A 20,950-nucleotide genomic window follows, 5' to 3' on the forward strand; every position below is an offset into this window, starting at 1 on the left:
TTCAAATCAAATAATTACTTTTACAATAAAAAATAAAAAGACAATTTTTAAGGATCTGAAATTTATCTTTTTTTTATTGTACAAGTTATATTTTTATCTGAATTTTTTTAAGAGCAAGATGATAGCATTATCTACATCACAAGTTTTTTTAGAATTTTCCACTAATATTTTGATGAATTTTCAAAGTATTAGAATGCTATATTTTATTTTTTAAAATTTGTCATCTATTGGAAGGGCGATAAGTCTAAATTTCTAATTTTTTAAAATAGATATATATTTATAATTTTTTAATTTAAAATATATAGTTCTAGATAGCCCTCCGATGATGTACAACAGTTAATTGTTTTTTACCGTCGGTAAATCAAAAAAATCTTACACCTGTCTCCTAAAAGCATCTTCAAAGAAGCCTAATATAACTTTCTATAGTTAAATTTAGAAATTTTATCTCTAAAAACCACCTTCAACATATATCCTATATGACTCCTAATATTTAGAGGCTCCACATACCTCCCCTCCATCATAGCTAGATATAAAAAACTAGTCAGAGTCCCAATCCCACCTGTCGCGCCTCCTGCTCCTCCTCACGCTGTCATAGTCTGCGACGCCGGCAAGCGTGACGACGCCCTCGAGGCCCTCTTGTTTGGTGTCATAGCAGAGCCCGTCGTTGCCGTCGACGCGCAACTTCTTGCCCAGTCTCCACATCATTTCCTTGTCGAACGGTATCAGCCCCACTAGCCGATTGCCATCGACGCGGAGCTCGCTCACTCACCCTCTCCAACCGTCGGAAACTCGCCGGTATCAAGCTGGTGAATTGGTTATTGTCCAGATGCAGCACCTGAAGCTCGCTCAGGTCCCCGCTGGATTCCGTGATCGACCCTGCCAGGCCCATACTGGAGAGCACAAGTGCATTTAATTAACCTCGCCACGTATCGATGAGCGACGAGAGTAACCGTAACTTCCACAGTTAATTAACCTCGCCTCTCGTCTCCTCCCCGGCCCACCCGTTGCCGGCGAGCCGCCGATCTCCGGCGATTACCCCCTCGTCTCCGGCGCCGCCGTTGCCGCCCGTACAACCGTGATGGCGGAGAAGGGCTTCTGTACGCGGTCTTCGTCCCCGTGCTCCTCTTCACACTCCGCATCCTGCCCTCCGACTCCCCCAACGGCGGCGGGGGTGGGGGACAAACCCTAGACCCGCCCGCGGCCAGGTACGTCGTGCGGTTCGTCGAGTATCGCCACGCGGAGGAGCACCGGGAGTACCTGGAGGCCGGACTCCGGGGCGCCTCGCTTGCGGCGTCGTGGCGGTGGGATGGAGCGGCGGAACCCCGCGGCCGCGTTCCCCACCGACTTCGCGGTGCTCGAGATCCGCGACGCGCACCGTGACGGCCTTGCGGACGCTCGGTCGCGTCCGGGACGTGCACGCCGACGCCACCTACTCACGGGGCGTCCTGTCGGCGGCGGATCGGCCGCCGCGGCGGGGGAAGCTGTTCACCACCATGTCGTTCGAGGGGGAGGAGGAGAGAGGGGGAGAGAGGGAGGTGCTGTGCAGCCCGAAGAGTGATTCTTCTTCTGCTACTTGGGGGCGGAAGCTTTTGATTCAGGTACACCTCTTTTGCTGTCATGGTGGAAACCTCAGACATGCGAGCAATATCATTTCTTTATCATTGAGCACTGCATTAATAGTATGTTGCAATGGCTTCGGATGCCAAAATTTGTCAAATTTTTTACAGCTATCCCTGAAAAGAGATGAACCTTTTAATTAAAATGAAGACATTTTTGTGCATGTTTTGACACTCCACGTGTTCACAACTGATGAACATTCATATTGGAGCGAAGGTATTCCTTGTATAGCTTTTGTGCTGTTACTCGTTACGGGGAAATGGTTTCGAGTCCTTAGCCTTATTTATATGAACAGAAAGCTGAAATTAATGTAGTGCATACTCTGCTAAAGACAAACATTTCTGAAAGACGTTCTGTGGCACTGAGATGCAATGCCAGTGCAATGTTATAAATAACTAATTCTGATATATAGCAAGTTTATGCAACACCATATAGCTAAGCATAAAAGTTATGTATGTTCTTTGGCTTTTTTTGACATAACTAATTGCTCTTATATTGTCTTGTAAACTTTGGTTTAGCATACCAAATGCATAACACATAGAAGATTAATTTTTCATCCATTTTGTCATTATATTTGAATACAAAACAAGTAGTATTTATCAGATTGTCAAGTTCTTGTTGAAGCTGTAATGTCTTCATGTCAATGTAGCACCAATATTGTTATTCTGGTGCCATGTCAAGGAAATATCAGTGTGACACACTGCGATGTTAGTTCAAGCAATTGTTGCAAACTACAAAGTAGAAGAGCCAACAGTCCATCATGAACAGAGACCAAATCATGAATGCTAGCTTTTAATTATTCGTTCTGTTTTGGGATAAGTACTTTTGTAATATCAGCTTGTTGAGGTGATGTTCTACCCATTGTGATTTAGTGCTATTGTTGAAGTTGCAAAACCTTTTTTATAATAATATCGCAATATTCATATAGCTTATCTTGTTGACTGTTATAATGGTAATTTTTTGCGGATCTAATCAATATGCTTTAACAATTTTTTATAGCCAAACTCTATTGTTCATCTTTTTTTTTTTGGCAAAATTAGGTGGATACCATCGCAAAAGTGCTCATATTGGAAAATACCATCGGCTGTGAGGATGACATATGGGCCCAGGACTCACATGTCATCCTCACACCGATGGTGTTTTCCAACTTTTGCAACTTTTGCGATGGTACCCAGCAAATTGCCCCCTTTTTCCATTGGGGCTCTTCAATTATGATAGTAAATAGATCTGATATATCTCCATCATCAACAGTCCTGTCCATAATTAATAATTTGGCAGTTGACAGGGCCATGTACTTACTGTCATGTTTTAGCACTATAACATGTGTCTTTTGACAGAGATCACAAGTTTCATCTCTTTTCGGAGCCGGACAACTATGGGAAAGAGGATTCACGGGTCGAAAAGTCAAAATGGCCATTTTTGACACTGGTATACGGGCAGACCATCCACACTTCCGCAATATTAAGGTATACTATCACATTTAGGGAATTTTGTTACAATTGATAACAGTCTAGGGGCTTTATTTATGATTGGAGAAAAGGAAGGTAACATACATGCATAAGAAGAAAATAACATGAATTTGAAAGGCATTGAACAGACCTTGAAGTAAGTGCATGCTGCTGGTGTAGAAGAACATTCCATGAGCAGTATCTTACTGTGCACTGTCTAGTCTCATTGCCTGGCATTTTTCTTGCCACTTTAGTGATTTCTGTTGCATTGATTCATGTCAAATAGTCATCTATGTCTATTTGGGAAACTGTGGGAGTAATGCCTCGGAGTCCTACTATAATTTAATTCTTTCATGGCAAAAGAACTTGTTATCCTGATTAGCCGGTAGCCACTATTGCTAGATAAACTTAAGCTCGCATTGTTTTCTTGAATATCGCATCTTCCAAGTTCCTCCTTTTCGCCCAACAAGGTTAAATACTTACTTAAGAGACTAATTTTATAGGAGCGAGCAAATTGGACAAATGAAGACACGCTAAATGATAAGCTTGGCCATGGAACATTTGCTGGCCAAGATGCAGAATGCACTGGATTCGCACCTGACACTGAGATATATGCATTTCGAGTGTTCACAGATGCTCAGGTACCGGATTTGGCTGAATATGTAGCATGGTTCCAAATTTTCTTCTTGTCATTATATTTTTTAACTGCCATAAATGAGGAAAGTTGTCAACACTCCCCCCCCCCCCCCCTCCCCCGCGCCAAAACCCCTACTGACTATTGTCAAAGCTAAAAACCCATGCATCTTTAATCACTTCCATAAAAAACCAGGAAAAACACTAAATTATATTGTAATATTTTGGTTATAAAACAAAGTAAATTCAGAATAATGAAAATACATTTTTTTGAAACCAATCTACATAGTATCATTTTTTAGGGAGTGCATGCGTGCTGGTAAGATTTTGAGAATTTCGTCTTGTTTTCAGTGCAGATATCCTACACATCATGGTTCTTAGATGCATTTAACTATGCAATAGCAATCGGTATGGATGTCTTGAATTTGAGTATTGGTGGACCTGATTACCTGGATCTCCCCTTTGTGGAAAAGGTACGACATATGATAATTTCAAACTTATTTGCCCTTATTTTTTTTCGCGAACACGCAGGAGAGCTACGTATCATTGTATTATAGAAGAAGAAAGGGTAGAACCCTTGAGTACAAACCACACCGTCGGTTCTTAGCTTACATGCGTGCCTATGATAAGTCTAGAAACGACCACAAAACAAGCCTAATCACTAGGTGCTAGGGCAGTCAAGAGGGAAAGCCCTCGAGCCCTAGCCATACACCAAAACTGTGCCTTCTCTTCAACAAACAACATGATGCTCGCAATGTTTGGGGCAGCACCATAAAAAACACAGCGATCCCGATGCTTCCAGAGAGTCCAGACCCCAAGAATGATAAGAGAGTTGAGACCTTTTTGCATCGGGCCGTTAACCGCATCATTGGCCCTGCTCCACCAATCATCAAAGGACCTGTCTTCAACCGAAGGCGATAGACCATGAAGGCCAAACCGCCGCAGGAGTCTAAACCAGAAATGTCTTTGCAAAAACACAATCGGTGAGCAGGTGATCAATTGTCTCATCAACCTGATCACAGTGAGGGTAGCCCACCAGATGCAGCAAATTTCGTCGAGCAAGTCGGTCTGCAGTCCAACATTTTTTATGAACAACCAACCAAAGAAAGAAATGGCATTTGCTTGCCCATGATTTCCATATACGTTCCCATGGCCAAAATTGAACAGAGCCATGGAAAAGGTTTTCATAAGCCGATTTGGCTGAGTACTGTCCCGAAGCTGAAAGCCGCCAACGATGAGTATCTTCCACACTTGGCTGCAGCACAATCCTAGATAGAATATTCCAGAGATCAAGGTACTCAGCAAGAGCGCCAACAGAGGTTGCACCTTGAATGTCCCAAATCCAATTGTGCTCCGCAAAAGCTTCACGAACCGTGCGCCTATTAACTCTTCTTGTAGAGATCACGACAATTAACTGGGGTGCAAGCTCTGCAATTCGCTGCCAATGTAGCTCATCTGGCCTTGGACGGGGTACCTTGCCCTACACTTGCAAGTTAAAGATGAAGGTTCTCAGTTCTCAGGCATAATTAGTGGCAATGTTACTCTGACAATTTCCAGCCCGGCAGCTCATGGAGAAAGCAGCTCACGAAGTAGTACATGTGTTCTTTACCTGAAGATCAAGGTTGTTCCATCACCTGTTAGGTCAAGAAGAATACTGTGGGACCAATATCATATATCAAGTACCCATCGGGATATGTTCCAAGGGATTCCCTTGATGTTCATAATGATATCCTTGATTGGCATGGTGATCACTTGCACACAAATTTTCACATACTGTTCAACATGCTAAGAGATGCAGGGTACTATATTGAGACACCTGGTTCACCACTTACCTGCTTTGACGCTAGCAATTATGGGACATTGCTTATGGTTGATCTTGAGGACGAATAATTCGATGAAGAGATTCAAAAACTTAGGAATGATGTTGTACACAAGGGACTTGGTGTTGCTGTTTTTGCTGAGTGGTACCATGTTGATACAATGGTTAAGATGACATTCTTTGATGAGAATACCCGCAGTTGGTGGACTCCAATTACTGGGGGTGCAAATATTCTCGCTCTTAATGAACTTTTGGCACCATTTGGTATTGCTTTGGGTGGCAAAATGCTTACTGGCCACTTCTCAATCAATGGTGAGCAGACCCACTATGCTTCTGGAACTGATATAGTGCAATTTCCAGCGGGATGTTTTCTGCATAACTTCGAACTCCAGGAAAACTCAAAGACTGCACAATATCACATAGGAACACTAGATGCACATCACACCCAGGGGAAAAGCAAGGTTTAGCAGCTATTGCACTTTTAGTTCAGTATCTTTTTATAGCATTTAATTATCTGCAAGTGTCAAGTTCTGAGCTAACGGATGAACAACAATCATGCTAACGTGGCATTGGTAGCCCCTTCAATTTACTTCATTGAACTCTCCTACAACACTATGTTGGTTAAACAGAAGTTACGATTGTTTAGATCACTCCATATACCAATTTAACGTCCAAAAAAGTAGTAATCTTAGTTTTGTCCTAAATCCTAATGGAAGTAGCTTGCAATTAATTTGTATTAATTGAACTTTCTACAGTAAGGGTAAACATTACTTGTGATGAAAATCAATATTAAATTTAATCCTTCTTAAAAATGAATGCTAACGAGCATGCTTACCTATTTGGTGCTCATTCTTCTAGTACGTATAATTTGGATGTTTTGGTCACACTAATTCACACATATAATATTGTTGTATGTATTAGCGTGTTAGGCTTACTGGTTTCTCCTCTGTAGCCCTCCTCAATTCTTGGAATGATGGAAGCAGGTGAGGGGAGGATTGCAATCTATGGCGATTCAAATTCTCTTGACAGCAGTCACATGGTAACAAACTGTTATTGGCTTTTGAAAAAAATTGTGGAGTTCACTGGCAATAGAGTGAAAGATCCCGTCCTTTTCTCAGAAACAGCTAAGTTAAAATTTCCAGTTTTTGAGAACATCCATCAGTCGCCACGTAGACCAGATGTAAACTTTTCAATGTATTCAATGGTTGTTGGCAAGGAATTGATCTGTCACCAGGATTCCCGGTTTGAAGTTTGGGGAACGAAAGGTTATGGCACCCAACCACCAGGCACAACAAGAAAGCTGCCAGAATACCAGATGGATGAAGATTCTAGCACTCCCAATCTAACAATAAAAGCTTCTGGCAATACACAAGATGAAATTGGCCTTCAAAGAAATCTTTCAGCACCCAATGATGCTAAATTTGACGATAAAAAAGACTATTTTGGCTTTATTGGTCATGAAGAGGTATCACATCTTGCTTCTCCTTATTGCTTTCTCCTTATTGATGAACTTGAAGTCTTCGAGTGGAGTACAATAAATGAAATTTCTTAAGTAGCCTACATTACATTACTTAATCAAGCAATAATTATCTCAGGTTCAAGGACCAGTTTGAGCTGTACAATACATGTAACACCGAATACATCAGGATTAGCATATTACTATATGCACTCATATTGTTATATTGGAGTATAAATGATTACATTCTACAGACAAGCTGACCAGGCTTGTAACTCTAAATGATATTCTTAGAACCATTAATTAGAATTCACCATATCGTGTCCATATGGCATCTTCTGTTTCTCTTCTTGAGATATTTATGCTAAGAAAGTTTAAATATTCAAAAGAGGAATTGTTGCAAATACTGTACCAAGTCAACATGAAGAACTCTGAAAAGCACATGGTTAGTAGTAGCAACTTTAAGAACTCGAAAATATAGAAGAAGCAGAAAGCTGTATTGAACACTGAACAGAGGCCTGTTGTGCCAGGAATCTCCAACTTAAACTGTCATGTTGATAGAAAAAAAATCGAGAGTTTTGTTTCCATAGGGGTGTAGGTCATATAGTAGCGGGGAAGTTTGTGCCATTCAATGGTGATGTAGTTTTGGTTAGAACTACAGATGATACAGCCCGTAACTTGATAAAAGTTAGATGAGTGGGTTATTTGGGGGCAAAAGATACTCAAGATATGTTCAATGGGTGTTGCTGGAGCATGCTGATTTTTATTCTGCAGGTTGACATTGGAATGTTAATGGCAAGCCAATGGATGGTACCTTGCTTCGCTGCCACTGCTTGTAAGTGGTGAACACTAATTCACTATGTTTTGAATATATGACCATGGTGTTATTTGTTACCTTATTCCTTGCTCCAATATGCAGGCCTTATGTTGTACCTCAGTTGTAGAGTGCAACAAAAGCGTCGTCAACGAAGGAAAGGGTCAGTGGCTAGTCGGCTAGCAAGTTTGGTGTAAGATGAAACATTGTTGGAGGGATGAATAGAAGTTTTAGCGGCTACGTTTATTGGTAAGGAAACAGGGAGCTCTGTCTGCTCAACATGACAGTTTAAGTTGGAGATTCCTGATCTTTTCCACCTGATGATGCGGCCCATCGAGACACAATTTAGCTCAACGACTGCAGGCACTTGACTAATGTCTTCTGATCTTAAGAGAGCTGATTTGTTGCTTCTGCAACTTCATGGAAAGCTCATTGTGTGTTGACATTCAGGCGCTGCGACATTGCCATGTAGCTGTTTGTAGTCATTGAAAATTTTGTTCTTGATAACATTGCATTAGCCACATAAGCGTTGAGGGCTAATTCTTTGCCATCTCCTTTACTTGGAAGTTAGGATATGTTTGAGGTGTAGGGGATTTGAGCTTCTATGTAGGTCCATAAGTGAAAAGCCTTTCGGGGTAACCTACCTTGAGCTTGCTTTTACTTACAGGAAGAGGTTTAGGCTTTTTGGCAAGTTGTTCATAAAGAAAATTTTGTATTGTTGAAAGGAAGCAGACTGTTTGCAACAATGTGCTCTTGGCACGGTGGCACCAAAGGATTTTTTTGGACTTTGGGACACCTAATTATATCATCCTTGGTGGAATCGAACCACGCCCAGATGAGAGATTAACAATGAAAGGGTTTCTCAGGGAACAACTCCGGTTGCACCAAAGGGTTCAATGGATAAATTTATGTCATTAAAAAAGGGACCCTCTGGCCAGTTTTGCTCAAAGGCATTCTCCTAGTTATTTGTTTCATATGGCCCAAAAAGTATGGCTGATGAGCAATCCGGTTCCAGTTCTAAGATGCTGTACTAATACCTCCTGGAGCTGCGCCCAAAATGAAGAAACCTGCAACTTTGGGAGATGCTCTCAACTGGCAGGGGCCTTGATCAGTTTGTTCTCAAAACAGGTTGGTCTAGCACTTCCAAATCACCCAACACAGCAGCAAGACCAATAAAATACACCTCTTCCCCATCCCTATGGATCACAAGAGATTCATTCCATGGTATGAAGTATGAAGTGAGCAAGATTAGTAGGGCGAGAATTTTTGCCAATACAGAGAATTATTTCCTGAAACAACCTTATGTTTTCTTTAGATGAGATGTTTTTTTCATATGGAAACGGCCTACCTTGTATAGCACATCAAACACCAAATGATGAGCAGGCTCATCTTTATCACAGAAGTAACAAGTGGGATTGCCACTTCGTTTCTTCCTGTACATGACATTGACATCTTTGGTAAGGATGGCACCTTGAAACAGAAGCCAGAGAGATTTTGATCTTAGATGCTGTTGGTGGGGTGGGGGGGGGGGGATTCAAAACGGTACTAATCGGCGAAATGTTTCAAATGGATTGTCATGAACATTGTTAGTCTTTTCACTTTCATCTCCGAGAAAAGGAACGCTAACCTTATTATTGGCTTATTTCAATCACATGGTAAGCTCAGCTCAGCTCTTTAAACTGTCACTCGATCCTACACAGGAGGGTTCTAAAGCAGCTAAAACAAAGGCTTCTTGCCGTTCAAAAGACCCATCAGATGCTCGTAAACATGCGAGCCGCCGTCGCGGATGCCCGAGTGCATGTACTCGTTGGTCACCCAGAGCCGGATCCCCGCGATCTGGGAGGCAGACTCCTTTGCAATGTTGAAGTTGACGTACATGTCCTCGTAGTAGACCGCCGCAGCGACCGGAACCTGCAGAATGCCATTGCCATTCGCAAATAAGCTTTGCCCCCATGCCGCTAATTTTCTACAACATATAGAACGTACATTGAAAAGTAACAGGTAATAGCATATGGTATATGGATATGAAACTCATTAGTCCACCAGGCCTTCATGCGAACTCAGTATCACTCTTCAGTAACAATTCTAGTGAAACATTGTACACTGCGCTACTGACACTAACAATGGAACTAAGAAGCTGACAAACCTGACTAGGGTCAGCTGGAAATACCAAAATTCAAACTTAGTTCCGTATTTTAAGTATACTACATCAATAAACAGATGACGGCTTCTTTTACAGTATGGTATAACACTACTAAGAATGTGGTACGATTTTTATGAAGAAGAACGAACCTTATTGTTGTTCAGCGCGCTGACGTCATATAGTGGAGGCCAGTCTTCCTTCTCAGCTAACAAATGGGCAGCCTCCTTTAGGTATCGTAAAGCATGGATCTCATCAAACATGCATGGAAATACCATCTGTGTAATGAAAAATGAATACATGTTAGGACTTGTAGCAAATCTTTAGGATGTGATGATATCTTAAAAAGTAGATAGCTTTTTGCTTATAGTTTGTATCAAAGATAAAACAATAAAAACTGCACAAGTTCCTTATTCTTACACAAGGTTCTGCAAGATGTCCAACAAGTACAAAACTGTAGCATTGGGCTTGCTTTAATAGCTAAACTAGTGAAGAGTTTTCTTGCACCGAATACATCCCTTCTACAATGACAATGCCGACCCAGTTTGTGGGCTTTAATAAATAATAATGTCCTCATTTCCTCAAAGATTTGGGTGTACCTCTCCAGTAAAATACACAGGACGGCCTTCTTCTATAGCCTTAATAGGATCAAACAAACTTTCATGTTCACTGCAAATCCTTTCAGCAGACCATTTTGATGAAGAGCCCTGTGTCCATAAACAATAAAAGAGTTAAGAATGCTGTTGTACCATCAGCGGAACAGTACTACTATAAGGTTCACGAGTTACCTGACAGTAGATAGACTCATGCAAGAGAGCATAAAGAGGATTTTGATCGAAACTTAGCCACATTTCAATCTAGAAAATATAATGTTAGGTTATGAGCATTGGGAATATTGAAGTGTAAACGTAGAAAACTGCTTCACTGGGAATATGATAAATTAAGAAAAGCAACATTAAGAATGGCAATGGTGATTTTACCTCTTTCAAGAAGTAATAACTTATGCTCTTTTTTGCTCCAGGGACCAGTATTGGATCCCATACCCTCTCGAACCTGTACTAGACAAAATAACAAGAAATGGCGCAGATCATATCACTTGTGTTCTTTTCGCAAATCATGAATGAGAAGATCAAAAGCATCTCTCACATATAATGCAGCCTTTCAAATCCACCACCAGATCCTAAACCAGACAGTCCAAGACACTGCAACATCTTAGGGGTTAACCTGCCACCTGATGGAAGAGGAACCTGTGAAAAAAATGTTGCATTAGATACAAGTCTCTAAATTCACATAAGAAAGAAGACACAGAAACTAGCTGTAAAAATGGCTTACCCCTCCACCTTCAGATTCACTTAAGTATCTTACAACCTCATGAATGACTTGTATATCTTGAGGATACCTCTTATAGTACTTCTCGTTTTGCTGTTGAACCTGTTTAAAGCAAGCTCTGTACACAGTATCTGCAGTGCAGGGCTCTCCTAGTGGAGGAAGCCCTCCAGTCAGAAGGACAGATTTCAGGCCTTCTGGAGCAAAACTCAAATATGTAACAGCACAAAATCCACCGTAGCTCTGTAATTAAAGAAAGAGTTGATAATGGAATTAGCACGGTACTACTACATCACCGAAAATAAAGAAGAATGCATGACCGTCAGTCCTTAAGTGTTCTAATCCAAAATCATGTGATGCCCATAAAAATGAAATATCAACAAGTAGTTTGCAAAGCTAGAATCACAAGGGAGGGTTGCATGAAACAAAGCTTCTTTTAAGGCCTTATCTGATCTATGGCCAACCTAGCTTTTTGTTATGGACACCTTCTATGGAAAGAAGTACAGCAGAAGGAAGAAGAAGGATTCGGATGAAACAGAGGACTTGACTACAACAAATTAGGAAAGGAAAGATCTGCTGAAATAAATCAAGTTCTATTAGATTAGGAAAGATATAATAGGCTTTCTATATTTTGGCTTTCCATGTATTATCTCCGGCCGAATATAAGGCTGATAAGATTATGAAATAAAGTAAGCAGAATATGAGAGAAGAACACGGCCAGAGCCTCCTAGAGGAGGGCGGCTAGTGCCTCAGATCCTGCAAAGTATTACTACCCACATCATTTGGTATCAAACTTGATCCTGCGCCTTGCCCTCCACCACTTTTCTGTCGCATCCATCTGCAGTCGCCACCATAACCCCCTGTGCTAGGCTTCTCCATGGCTTCCAACTCGCAAGACTTCCTTCAACATATCATCTAGGTAATGAAACAGGAGTTTGCTTCCTTGAAGACCGATTTTGCCTCTCTGGAGTCTAAGTACGAGACAATTCAAGGCAATCAGCAGCGTCTCAATGTTACTATCAATAGGCTCTAGTCCCAGACTTTGGCGTCGAGCCAACCCCCCGACCTCAAAACCAAAGCTGCAGTATCCCTTGCTCGTCCTGTTCCACGAGTTCATAAACTCCACTTTCCAGAGTATGACAGTTAGGACGATCCATTGCCTTGGTTGAACCGCTGTCAATAGTTCTTCTGGGCTCAACACACTGCGGATGACGAGAAAGTTTGGCTTGCATCTTTCAATCTCACCGGTGCCGCTAAGCAGTGGTACTATCGTCAAGAGTGGAACCGTGGGGTTCCATCCTGGAAGGACTTCATGGACGCCATCAACATGCGCTTTGGCCCTCCAATCCGCAGCAATCCTTTGGGCGAACTCATTCGCCTTCGCTGTGTGTGCATTGTGGCCGCATAGCAGGAACAATTCCTCAATCTTTTGGCCCGTTGTGATGACGTCACGGAGCGCTAACAGCGGAACTTCTTCACCATCGGGCTACGCAACCCCTTGTGCATCGATGTCGAACTCCAACGCCCCAACAGCCTCGAGGAAGTCATGAGTTTGGCTAGGGCATATGAGCGCCGCTTGGAGCTTGATTCTGAAGACGACATCTCCGCGGGGTTGACCCGCTTTTGTTCGCGCCCCCCTTTTGCACGTTCCTCTACACGTGCGCCTGCACCAACAGTCGTACCAGCTACCATGATGTCTCCACCATCCAAACCAGCGGGCTCGCTTTCTTCCGCAGCACCGGCTACCAAGATTGCCCTAGTTCCTCACCCGAGCACGCGCTTCTCACGTCTTTCTCCAGCAGAGATGTCCGAGCGCCGCATGAAAGGGCTATGTTTTAACTGCCCTGAGAAGTTCACACCTGAGCACATGAAGACTTGTATGATGAAAGGAATCTATCTCCTTGAGTTGGATTCCACTGAAGATCCTAGCAGCGACACCGATGAACCACAGATCTCCCTATATGCTTGGGCCAGCATCCGGACGGGACCAACTATGCAGCTCACGGTCACCTTTGGTGCTTCCCGGCGGCATGCGCTCATCGACTCAGGCTCCACCCATTCGTTCCTGTCAGCCTCCATAGCAGAGCAGCTCTGCTTAAAGCCACACTTATTGCCGGGCATCTCGGTCAGTGTTGCCAACGGTGACAAGGTGATGTGCCCTGGCCTGTGTACTGCAATTCAAGTTTTCATCGAGGGTGAGACTTTCTTCGTCGACTTCTACATCATCCCTTTGGCCGGGTATGAGGTGGTCCTCGGCGTCCAGTGGCTTCGCTCTCTTAGTCCCATCCTTTGGGATTTTGAACGCCTAACCATGTCATTCTAGTGCGCCAATCACAAGGTGACTTGGCAAGGACTCTTTGCCACCCCTATGCCACAAGCTCTTGCTATCACATGACAGAACTTGCTACAGCTCCTTTTAGAGGAATTTAACAGCCTTTTTGACACACCAAGGAGCTTGCCACCTCCTAGGTGGTTTGAGCACCGAATTCATCTGCTAACAGAAACAACACCTATTGTGGTGCGGCCTTATCACTATCCCCAACTCCTCAAAGATGAGATTGAGCACCAATGTGAAGATATGCTCCAACAAGGGATCATAAGGGCCAGCTCTTCACCTTTTGCTGCTCCTGTCCTCTTGGTCAAGAAGACCGATAATTCTTGGCGTTTCTGCGTCGACTGCCGTGCCCTCAACGCCCAGACCATTAAAGATAAGTTTCCCATTCCTGTCACCGAGGTGTTACTTGATGAATTACATGGCGCAAGATTCTTCACTAAGCTTGATATGCACAGTGGTTATCACCAAGTCCTCATGTGCCCTTCAGATGTGGAGAAGACAGCCTTCTGCACTCACCATGGCCATTATGAATTTTTGGCCATGCCATTCAGGCTTACTAATGCCCCGCCAACTTTCTAGGCTCTCATGAACGACATTCTTAAACCTTTCATTCATCGTTTTGTTTTAGTATTCTTTGATGACATTCTCATCTATAGTGCTACGTGAGCAGACCACCTTCAACATGTTCGTGCAGTCTTCCATCTCTAGCAGACACATCAGTTAGCCTTGAAGCGCTCCAAATGCCTTTTCGGCGAAACAGAAGTGGCCTATCTTGACCATGTCATCTCTTGGCAGGTGGTCGCCATGGATCCATCAAAGGTTGACGTGGTGCAAGCATGGCCTACTCCACGCTCCGCGCGCGCTATGCGGGGCTTTCTCGACTTGACTGGGTACTATCGTTGCTTCATCAAGTCATATGGCGAGTTGGCAGCCCCCCTCACCAAGCTTCTCAAGCGTGAGGCTTTTGCTTGGGATGATTCAACAGCAGCAGCCTTAACCGCCCTTAAGCAGACGCTGACCACTCGGCCGGTACTCCAATTGCCAGATTTCACCAAAGATTTTGTCGTCGACTGCGACGCATCAAGCTCTGGATTCGGTGTTGTCCTTCATCAAGGCTCCGGGCCGATTGCTTTCTTCAGCCAAGCTATTGCGCCGCACCATGCCAAATTGGCTGCCTATGAGCGTGAACTCATCAGGCTTGTGAAGGCAATGAGGCACTGGAGACATTATCTCTGGACACAGCCGTTTATTGTCCGTACTAACCATTACAGTTTGATGTACTTGCAAGATCAACGACCCTCAACCATTCCTCAGCACCATTGGGTGAGTAAACTCTTCGGTTACTCCTTCACCGTTGAATTTCGACCGGACAAGCACAACAAAGCAGCAGATGCCCTGTCTAGATGAGACGAAGATACCATGACCATACACACCGTCTCCATTCTAGATCTAGAGATACTCCATCAACTCAAGGCAGAAGCAGCCACTCTTCCAGAAGCAGTCCAGCAACGCAACCTCCTTCAGGATGGGTCAACTGGCCCAGCCTGAACAGAAAAAGATGGTCTCCTGGTACATGCTGGACGCATTTTTGTCCTAATATCTTCAGCCTTGCTGCCGCAAATCTTGGCTATGGTTCATGACACAGACCATGAGGGGGTTCTGAAGACTCTTCACAGGCTTTGTGCCTCCTTCTTCATCTAGAATGCCACAAGGCTAGTTCGTGACTTCGTCAAGAGTTGTGTTGTCTGCCAGCGCAATAAGACAGAACACCTTCACCCGGTTGGTCTGCTACAACCTCTCGATGTCCCTCACTTCGTATGGGCTGATATTGCTTTAGATTTCATTGAGGGTTTTCCAAAAGTTGGAGGCAAGTCAGTAATCCTAATTGTGGTTGATCGCTTTTCAAAGTATGGCCACTTCATCCCTCTTGGCCATCCATATATAGTATTCACTATTGCACAAGCTTTCTTCGATCAGATAGTCAGACTGCATGGGACTCCATCTTTCATCATTAGTGATCGAGACACCGTTCACAAGTATTGTTTGGTCTGAGCTCTTCCGTCTCTTAGGCACTCAATTACGACTTAGCTCTGCTTTTCATCCACAAACGGATGGCCAATCTGAAGTTACCAACCGCATCATCGGTGTATACCTCCGTTGTTTGGCAGGTGATAGGCCTCGAAGTTGGTTGAGATGGCTGCCTTGGGCATAATATTACTACAACACATCTGCTCTCAAGACAACCCCTTTTAAGGTGGTGTATGGGCGTGATCCTCCCCTCATGAGTTCTTATGAACTGGGTTGCTCCCGCATTGCTGCAGTTGATCGCCATATGACTAACCGAGATGTTTTCCTTGTGGAGATCCATGATCGCCTGCTGCAAGCCTAGGAGCACATGAAGCTTCACTATGATGGCAATCATCGGGATCTGAATTTTGAAGGAGGCTATTGGCTTCACCTGCCTCCTCCAGCCCGTCTACACAATGTCTTCCGTGTGGTTTTTTCACAAGAAACATCATGTTGATCCTCAAACAAGCCCAGTTCCTCTTCCTGCTATTGTACATGGCCGGGCTGTTCCCACGCCGGCCTCAGTCTCTCGTGCTCGCCTTAATCGTGGCAATTAGGAGGTCTTAGTCAAGTGGGTCGGTAGAGATCAAGCAGATGCTACATGGGAGCCCCTGGAGGAGTTCAAGTCCAGTTACCTGACATTCTAGCTCGAGGACGAGCTATTTCGCCAGGCAGGAGGTAATGTTATGGACACCTTCTATGGAAAGAAGTACAGCAGAAGGAAGAAGAAGGATTTGGATGAAACAGAGGACTCGACTGCAACAAATTAGGAAAGGAAAGATCTGCTGAAATAAATCAAGTTCTATTAGATTAGGAAAGATATAATAGGCTTTCTATGTTTTGGCTTTCCAAGTATTATCTCCAGCCGATTATATAAGGCTGATAAGATTATGAAATAAAGCAAGCAGAATTTGAGAGAAGAACACGGCCAGAGCCTCCTAGAGGAGGGCGGCTAGTGCCTCAGAACCTGCAAAGTATTACTACCCACATCACTTTTTGAAGCTGCAGAGTTCAACATATCAATGAGTTAGCTTTCGGTTGTTTACAGAGATAACTTTCATGCCCCCGTGTCCTTTCACATACTTCGCAGATGTTAACAAGAAGTCAAGAACCTTATTTACAATATTAGAATTTTACAATCATGTTTAGTAGTTTTTGTCCCTTAGTACTATTACTTTTTCTGTTGAAACATTTAATGGAGATAAATATACGCATGGTCCTTAAATTCTTATGATGATACCATGGATCTACCAAGTGTGTGTGAGATAGCATACCTGTCCTAAGACTGTCCACGGCTTGGCATCTGGTACAAGACGCAGACGAATAAATTCTGCATCTTTAACTATATTATCCGCCCTGAAATGCTTCAAGTACTCCATCTGCTCAGCGGCAGATGTAATTTGCGCAAGAGATGATGTTGTTAATGGTGTGGATAATCCTGTTCCCCGCTGAAATGAAAAACGGATGTCAACAAGAAGCGAACACAGGATTTGCCAAAGAAATTGTCCATACATTCGCACCTGATCTAGCAGCACAACACGGTAGTCTTCACATGCTTTCTTTATCCATCCACCTGCTTCCATGGGTCGAGGACTCTCGAATCCAGGTCCTCCTTGTAGGTACAACAAATAAGGCAAAGATGTGTCTTCTTTCCCGGCTGAAAGGAAGGATACACTTAACATGAGTGTCATGAAGATTTTGGACCGGAAGATTGACAATCGCAGAAGCAAGCGAGTAGTGACTCAATCTCTCCCAACATAAGATTAATTCACAGAGGTACAAGTCTACAACAGTAGATACATCAAATCAACTCAATCTAAAAATCACAGGCTGTGTGCACCGCATGGTGCAGAGGGCGGAAACAATATTTCCATTATCTAAAAAAAAAACTCAATCTAAAATTGGTCATGAATTGGCTTCACAAAGACTCCTCCCGTAAACCTGACCCGCCATTTCTACAATAGGTACATTGACAATTTAGACCTAAGAATCAGTTCTTCAAAAAAGAAGTTTTACTCCTAGACTCCTAGTTTGTCGAAGATATGTACCTAGGATTCAGTTAAGGAATCCGGCCTGATCCATTAGCACAGATTAGTCGCTACCGATGTATCGCCACTGTCATGATTCATGTCCAGATCTAGTGAATTATATTCCTACTTCCCAAATAACACGGCCACAAATCCAGCAAAAAGTACAGGCTGCACACTAAACACTGCGTGGACCGCGGGCAGGTGATGGGGGGTGGCAAGCGCGACCTACCGGCGACGACCTCGCGCGCGAAGACGGTGATGGCGGCTCTGCGGTCCGGGTCGGAGTGGTCGAGCGGGACGGCAAACCGGTGGTCGCGGAGGCTGAGGCCCGGCACTGCGTACCACGCGCCGGCCTCGTGCGCCGGCCTCACCGCCGCTGACGACGACATGGCCGCGGCCGCACTCCTCGGCGGCGGGATCCGATGGAGCGAGAGGCGGAGGCGGGCGGCGCCGAGGAGGAAGGCCAGGTGGTGGTGGACCGGGATCGACGCGGGCGAGGGGATGGCGATGGCGATAGCGGTTGCGCAACGGAGGATGGCTGCGGCCATGCGGGCGGCCGTTGATTGGCTATATAGCGGACGGGATAGGGCGCGTGCCGCATCGACGACGATTTGACTGACGTGAGCAAGGGCTCGTCCCGGAAACGCTCAGCTCGCAGTCCATTATCGATAGTTATCCCAACTCACTCTCCATCATTAACATCAATAGTATTGCCTCCTACGACCCTACCTTGTTACTTTGCTCTGATCCCTTTTGCCTCGCCTTCGTCACTCCTCCCACTCCATACAACCTCTTACGGCGTCGCTCTTTAGCCACCGCTCCACTTTCAGATCTAGCTTTCTATGGCTCCATCTAGCTCCCCTCTTTTCATTTTATCCCTCTCCCTCTTCAGATTGACTCATATTTGATAACAACACTACATCCATCGGCTAGCTCATTCGGCGACCAACTTGAGCTTTGTGGATCAAGCTCATGGTAGTGGATCTAGTAGCCCAATGCGAGGTGAGCCATAGGGTTAAGGGTGACGAGGCGGGGGAGTGTAATACCGAATTTTTTTGAGAGAAAAAAAGAGAGAGATTTGACCAGAATTTTGACTTTTTGATCTGTTGCTCGTATGGATGATCGGAGACCGTGGTTGTGTTCATCTCGTCGAGACGAACCCATTTTTCTATTCATATGTCCGTTCTGGGCACTTTGTGACCCGTAGCAAGTCCTATAAATTTAGATCGTTCGTTGTTTTTTTTTAAAAAAAATAACTACCGGATAGATCGGCCCTCAACCCGATCCATCCAAACTCTTCACACGTTTGTCTCTCTCTCTCTCTCTTTCTCTCTCTTCATCGCCGCTGTCCACGTGCGCCGAACTTCCGCGCCGCGTGCACTGCGTCGGGCCGCTGCCGTCCGCCGGCAGCCGGCGCCACCGCCTACTCCTCGTCGCCTCCGCCTGACCGGCCCGCGCCTCACCGATGCGCTGCGCGCCTGCGTGCGCCATCGCCGCTGCTGCGCGCTGCCGTGAGCCGCGCGCCTGTGCCGCTGTCGCGTCGGGCCGGCTGCCGTACGCCGCCGCCGGCCGCCGTGGTTTCTCTCTCTCTCTCTCTCTCTCTCTCTCTCTCTCTCTCTCTCTGTCCTGACCGAGAAGGAAAAGAGCCGGCCGAAGAAGAGCCAGGAAGAAGAAAGGAGAAAAGAAAAGAAAAGAGAATAAAAAGAAAAGGAGAAAAGGAAAAAAGGGGAAGAAAAAAAAGGGAAAAGTTGGAAATTTCGTAATTTCGTCGGATTCGTCGTAAATCCTTCGAAGGTGATTCCTCAGTAATTCCTAGACGTTTACGGGTAGATAATCAATCAATTCCTGTCGTATCATTTCATGTGATCAATAGTCTTTTTCGTTTCGATAATCATTATTGATTTGAAGATACGACATCCGAGTCGAAACATTCATTTCTTTCAACAGAGCAAAGTCTAGTTAGTGAGAATTTTGGTTCGACTCTAAATTAGAAATAGTGTATCATTTCATATGATACAGTTTTCTGTTCGGTTTTCCGAAATATAGGCGTATATGCGACGTTTTCAGGCTTAGGATTGACGCTTCATATTTTATGTGTGTTTAAATGTGTTGTAGTGCTAATAATATACCTGTACAGGTGGTACTACTTCCGGACGTTCTTGATCGAAATTTCTTTGTCGCTTTTGGTAAAAGGCAAGTAACGTGGGGGGTGTGATTCAGTGCTATGTTTATATTCATGTCTTACTTCTTTTGCAAATAAAATTGAAGTATATGGTTTTTTCTAATTCATTCAAATCATGGATGATGTTGCATTTGATTATTTAAATCCATGCTTTTCTTATTGATTTGGATTGTACCTTTGTCTTCATGAATCAGTTGTGGTCTTTATCACGAGTCATTCAAAAAGGAAATTAAGAATTGACGTCAATTCACATGCATACATATGCATTTATGCACTTCATATGGTGATAAAGGCCGATCACTGTCATCGTGCGTGATTCGTACCGGTACATGGAGTTGCATGAGATGTTGGCATCGTCCAGCTCTCAAATGGAGTTGCATCATGGCATTCATACATTTTTTTATGATATCTGGCGAATACAGAATTCTGGGAGTTGAATGCCATATATTTTTTTTGAGACCGGGTTGGAGTCTGTCGTTACTTTCTCGACAAATACTTCTGAAAATATATTCTCTTTAAAACCATGTGTTTTTTATGTCGTGAGAAGAATATTTAATTCCCTAATACTTTTGAATCGAGTGAGATGTGTTTATATTCATAGCTGTTACTTGCTGAGCTCGTCTCACCCCCTGTTAAATCTTTTACAGGTATGTTTAGAATGTTGACGTGCATTTTGGGGATGGATCTTGGTAGTTGCACACACTACCTCATCACAATGTCGATAACTCAACCGGTGTTTATAAGTTATGTTTTTGGTGGTCTGTCGTTTGTTTGGTATATGTTGTGGTAAGACGCTGGTAGCGTCGTGAAGATTTCTATATATATGTTGGTTATATCATATATTGTCTGCCTGTGATCTTTTTTGTGGTCAGTTATACCGCCCTATGGAGGAAATGCTACCAAAATTTCCTATTTTCAAATAATTAGGCTTAGTTGTAAAGTAGGGTGTTACAGCTTGGTATCAGAGCCTAGACTTTAGGTTCTAGGGTAAGAAGTTAATAACTTGACACACTTACACGTGTAGGATGGGAAAGTGTTTGCATATCTTTTCATATGCCTTGCTCCGCTATATTCCCTTTAGTT

The 20,950-nt window shown here is 43.9% G+C and overlaps 1 protein-coding gene and 1 pseudogene across 1 annotated transcript; one reads left to right on the forward strand and one right to left on the reverse strand.

Moving 5' to 3' along the window:
• Positions 1-972: 972 nt before the first annotated feature.
• On the forward strand, positions 973-8,615 carry LOC133927524 (subtilisin-like protease SBT6.1; annotated as a pseudogene).
• A 718-nt stretch (positions 8,616-9,333) lies between these two features.
• Positions 9,334-18,374, reverse strand: LOC133926298 (uncharacterized). The gene is made up of 10 exons (XM_062372151.1): positions 17,915-18,374; positions 17,176-17,312; positions 16,930-17,103; positions 11,260-11,496; positions 11,074-11,174; positions 10,908-10,980; positions 10,716-10,784; positions 10,527-10,634; positions 10,080-10,205; positions 9,334-9,698 (listed from the first exon to the last, which is right to left on the reverse strand). The coding sequence occupies exons 1-10, from the start codon at positions 18,231-18,233 to the stop codon at positions 9,504-9,506; spliced, it is 1,539 nt and encodes a 512-aa protein (XP_062228135.1). The 5' UTR covers positions 18,234-18,374; the 3' UTR covers positions 9,334-9,503.
• Positions 18,375-20,950: the final 2,576 nt, after the last annotated feature.

Source organism: Phragmites australis, chromosome 8 (genome assembly GCF_958298935.1).
Source record: "Phragmites australis chromosome 8, lpPhrAust1.1, whole genome shotgun sequence".
Lineage (NCBI taxonomy): Eukaryota > Viridiplantae > Streptophyta > Magnoliopsida > Poales > Poaceae > Phragmites > Phragmites australis.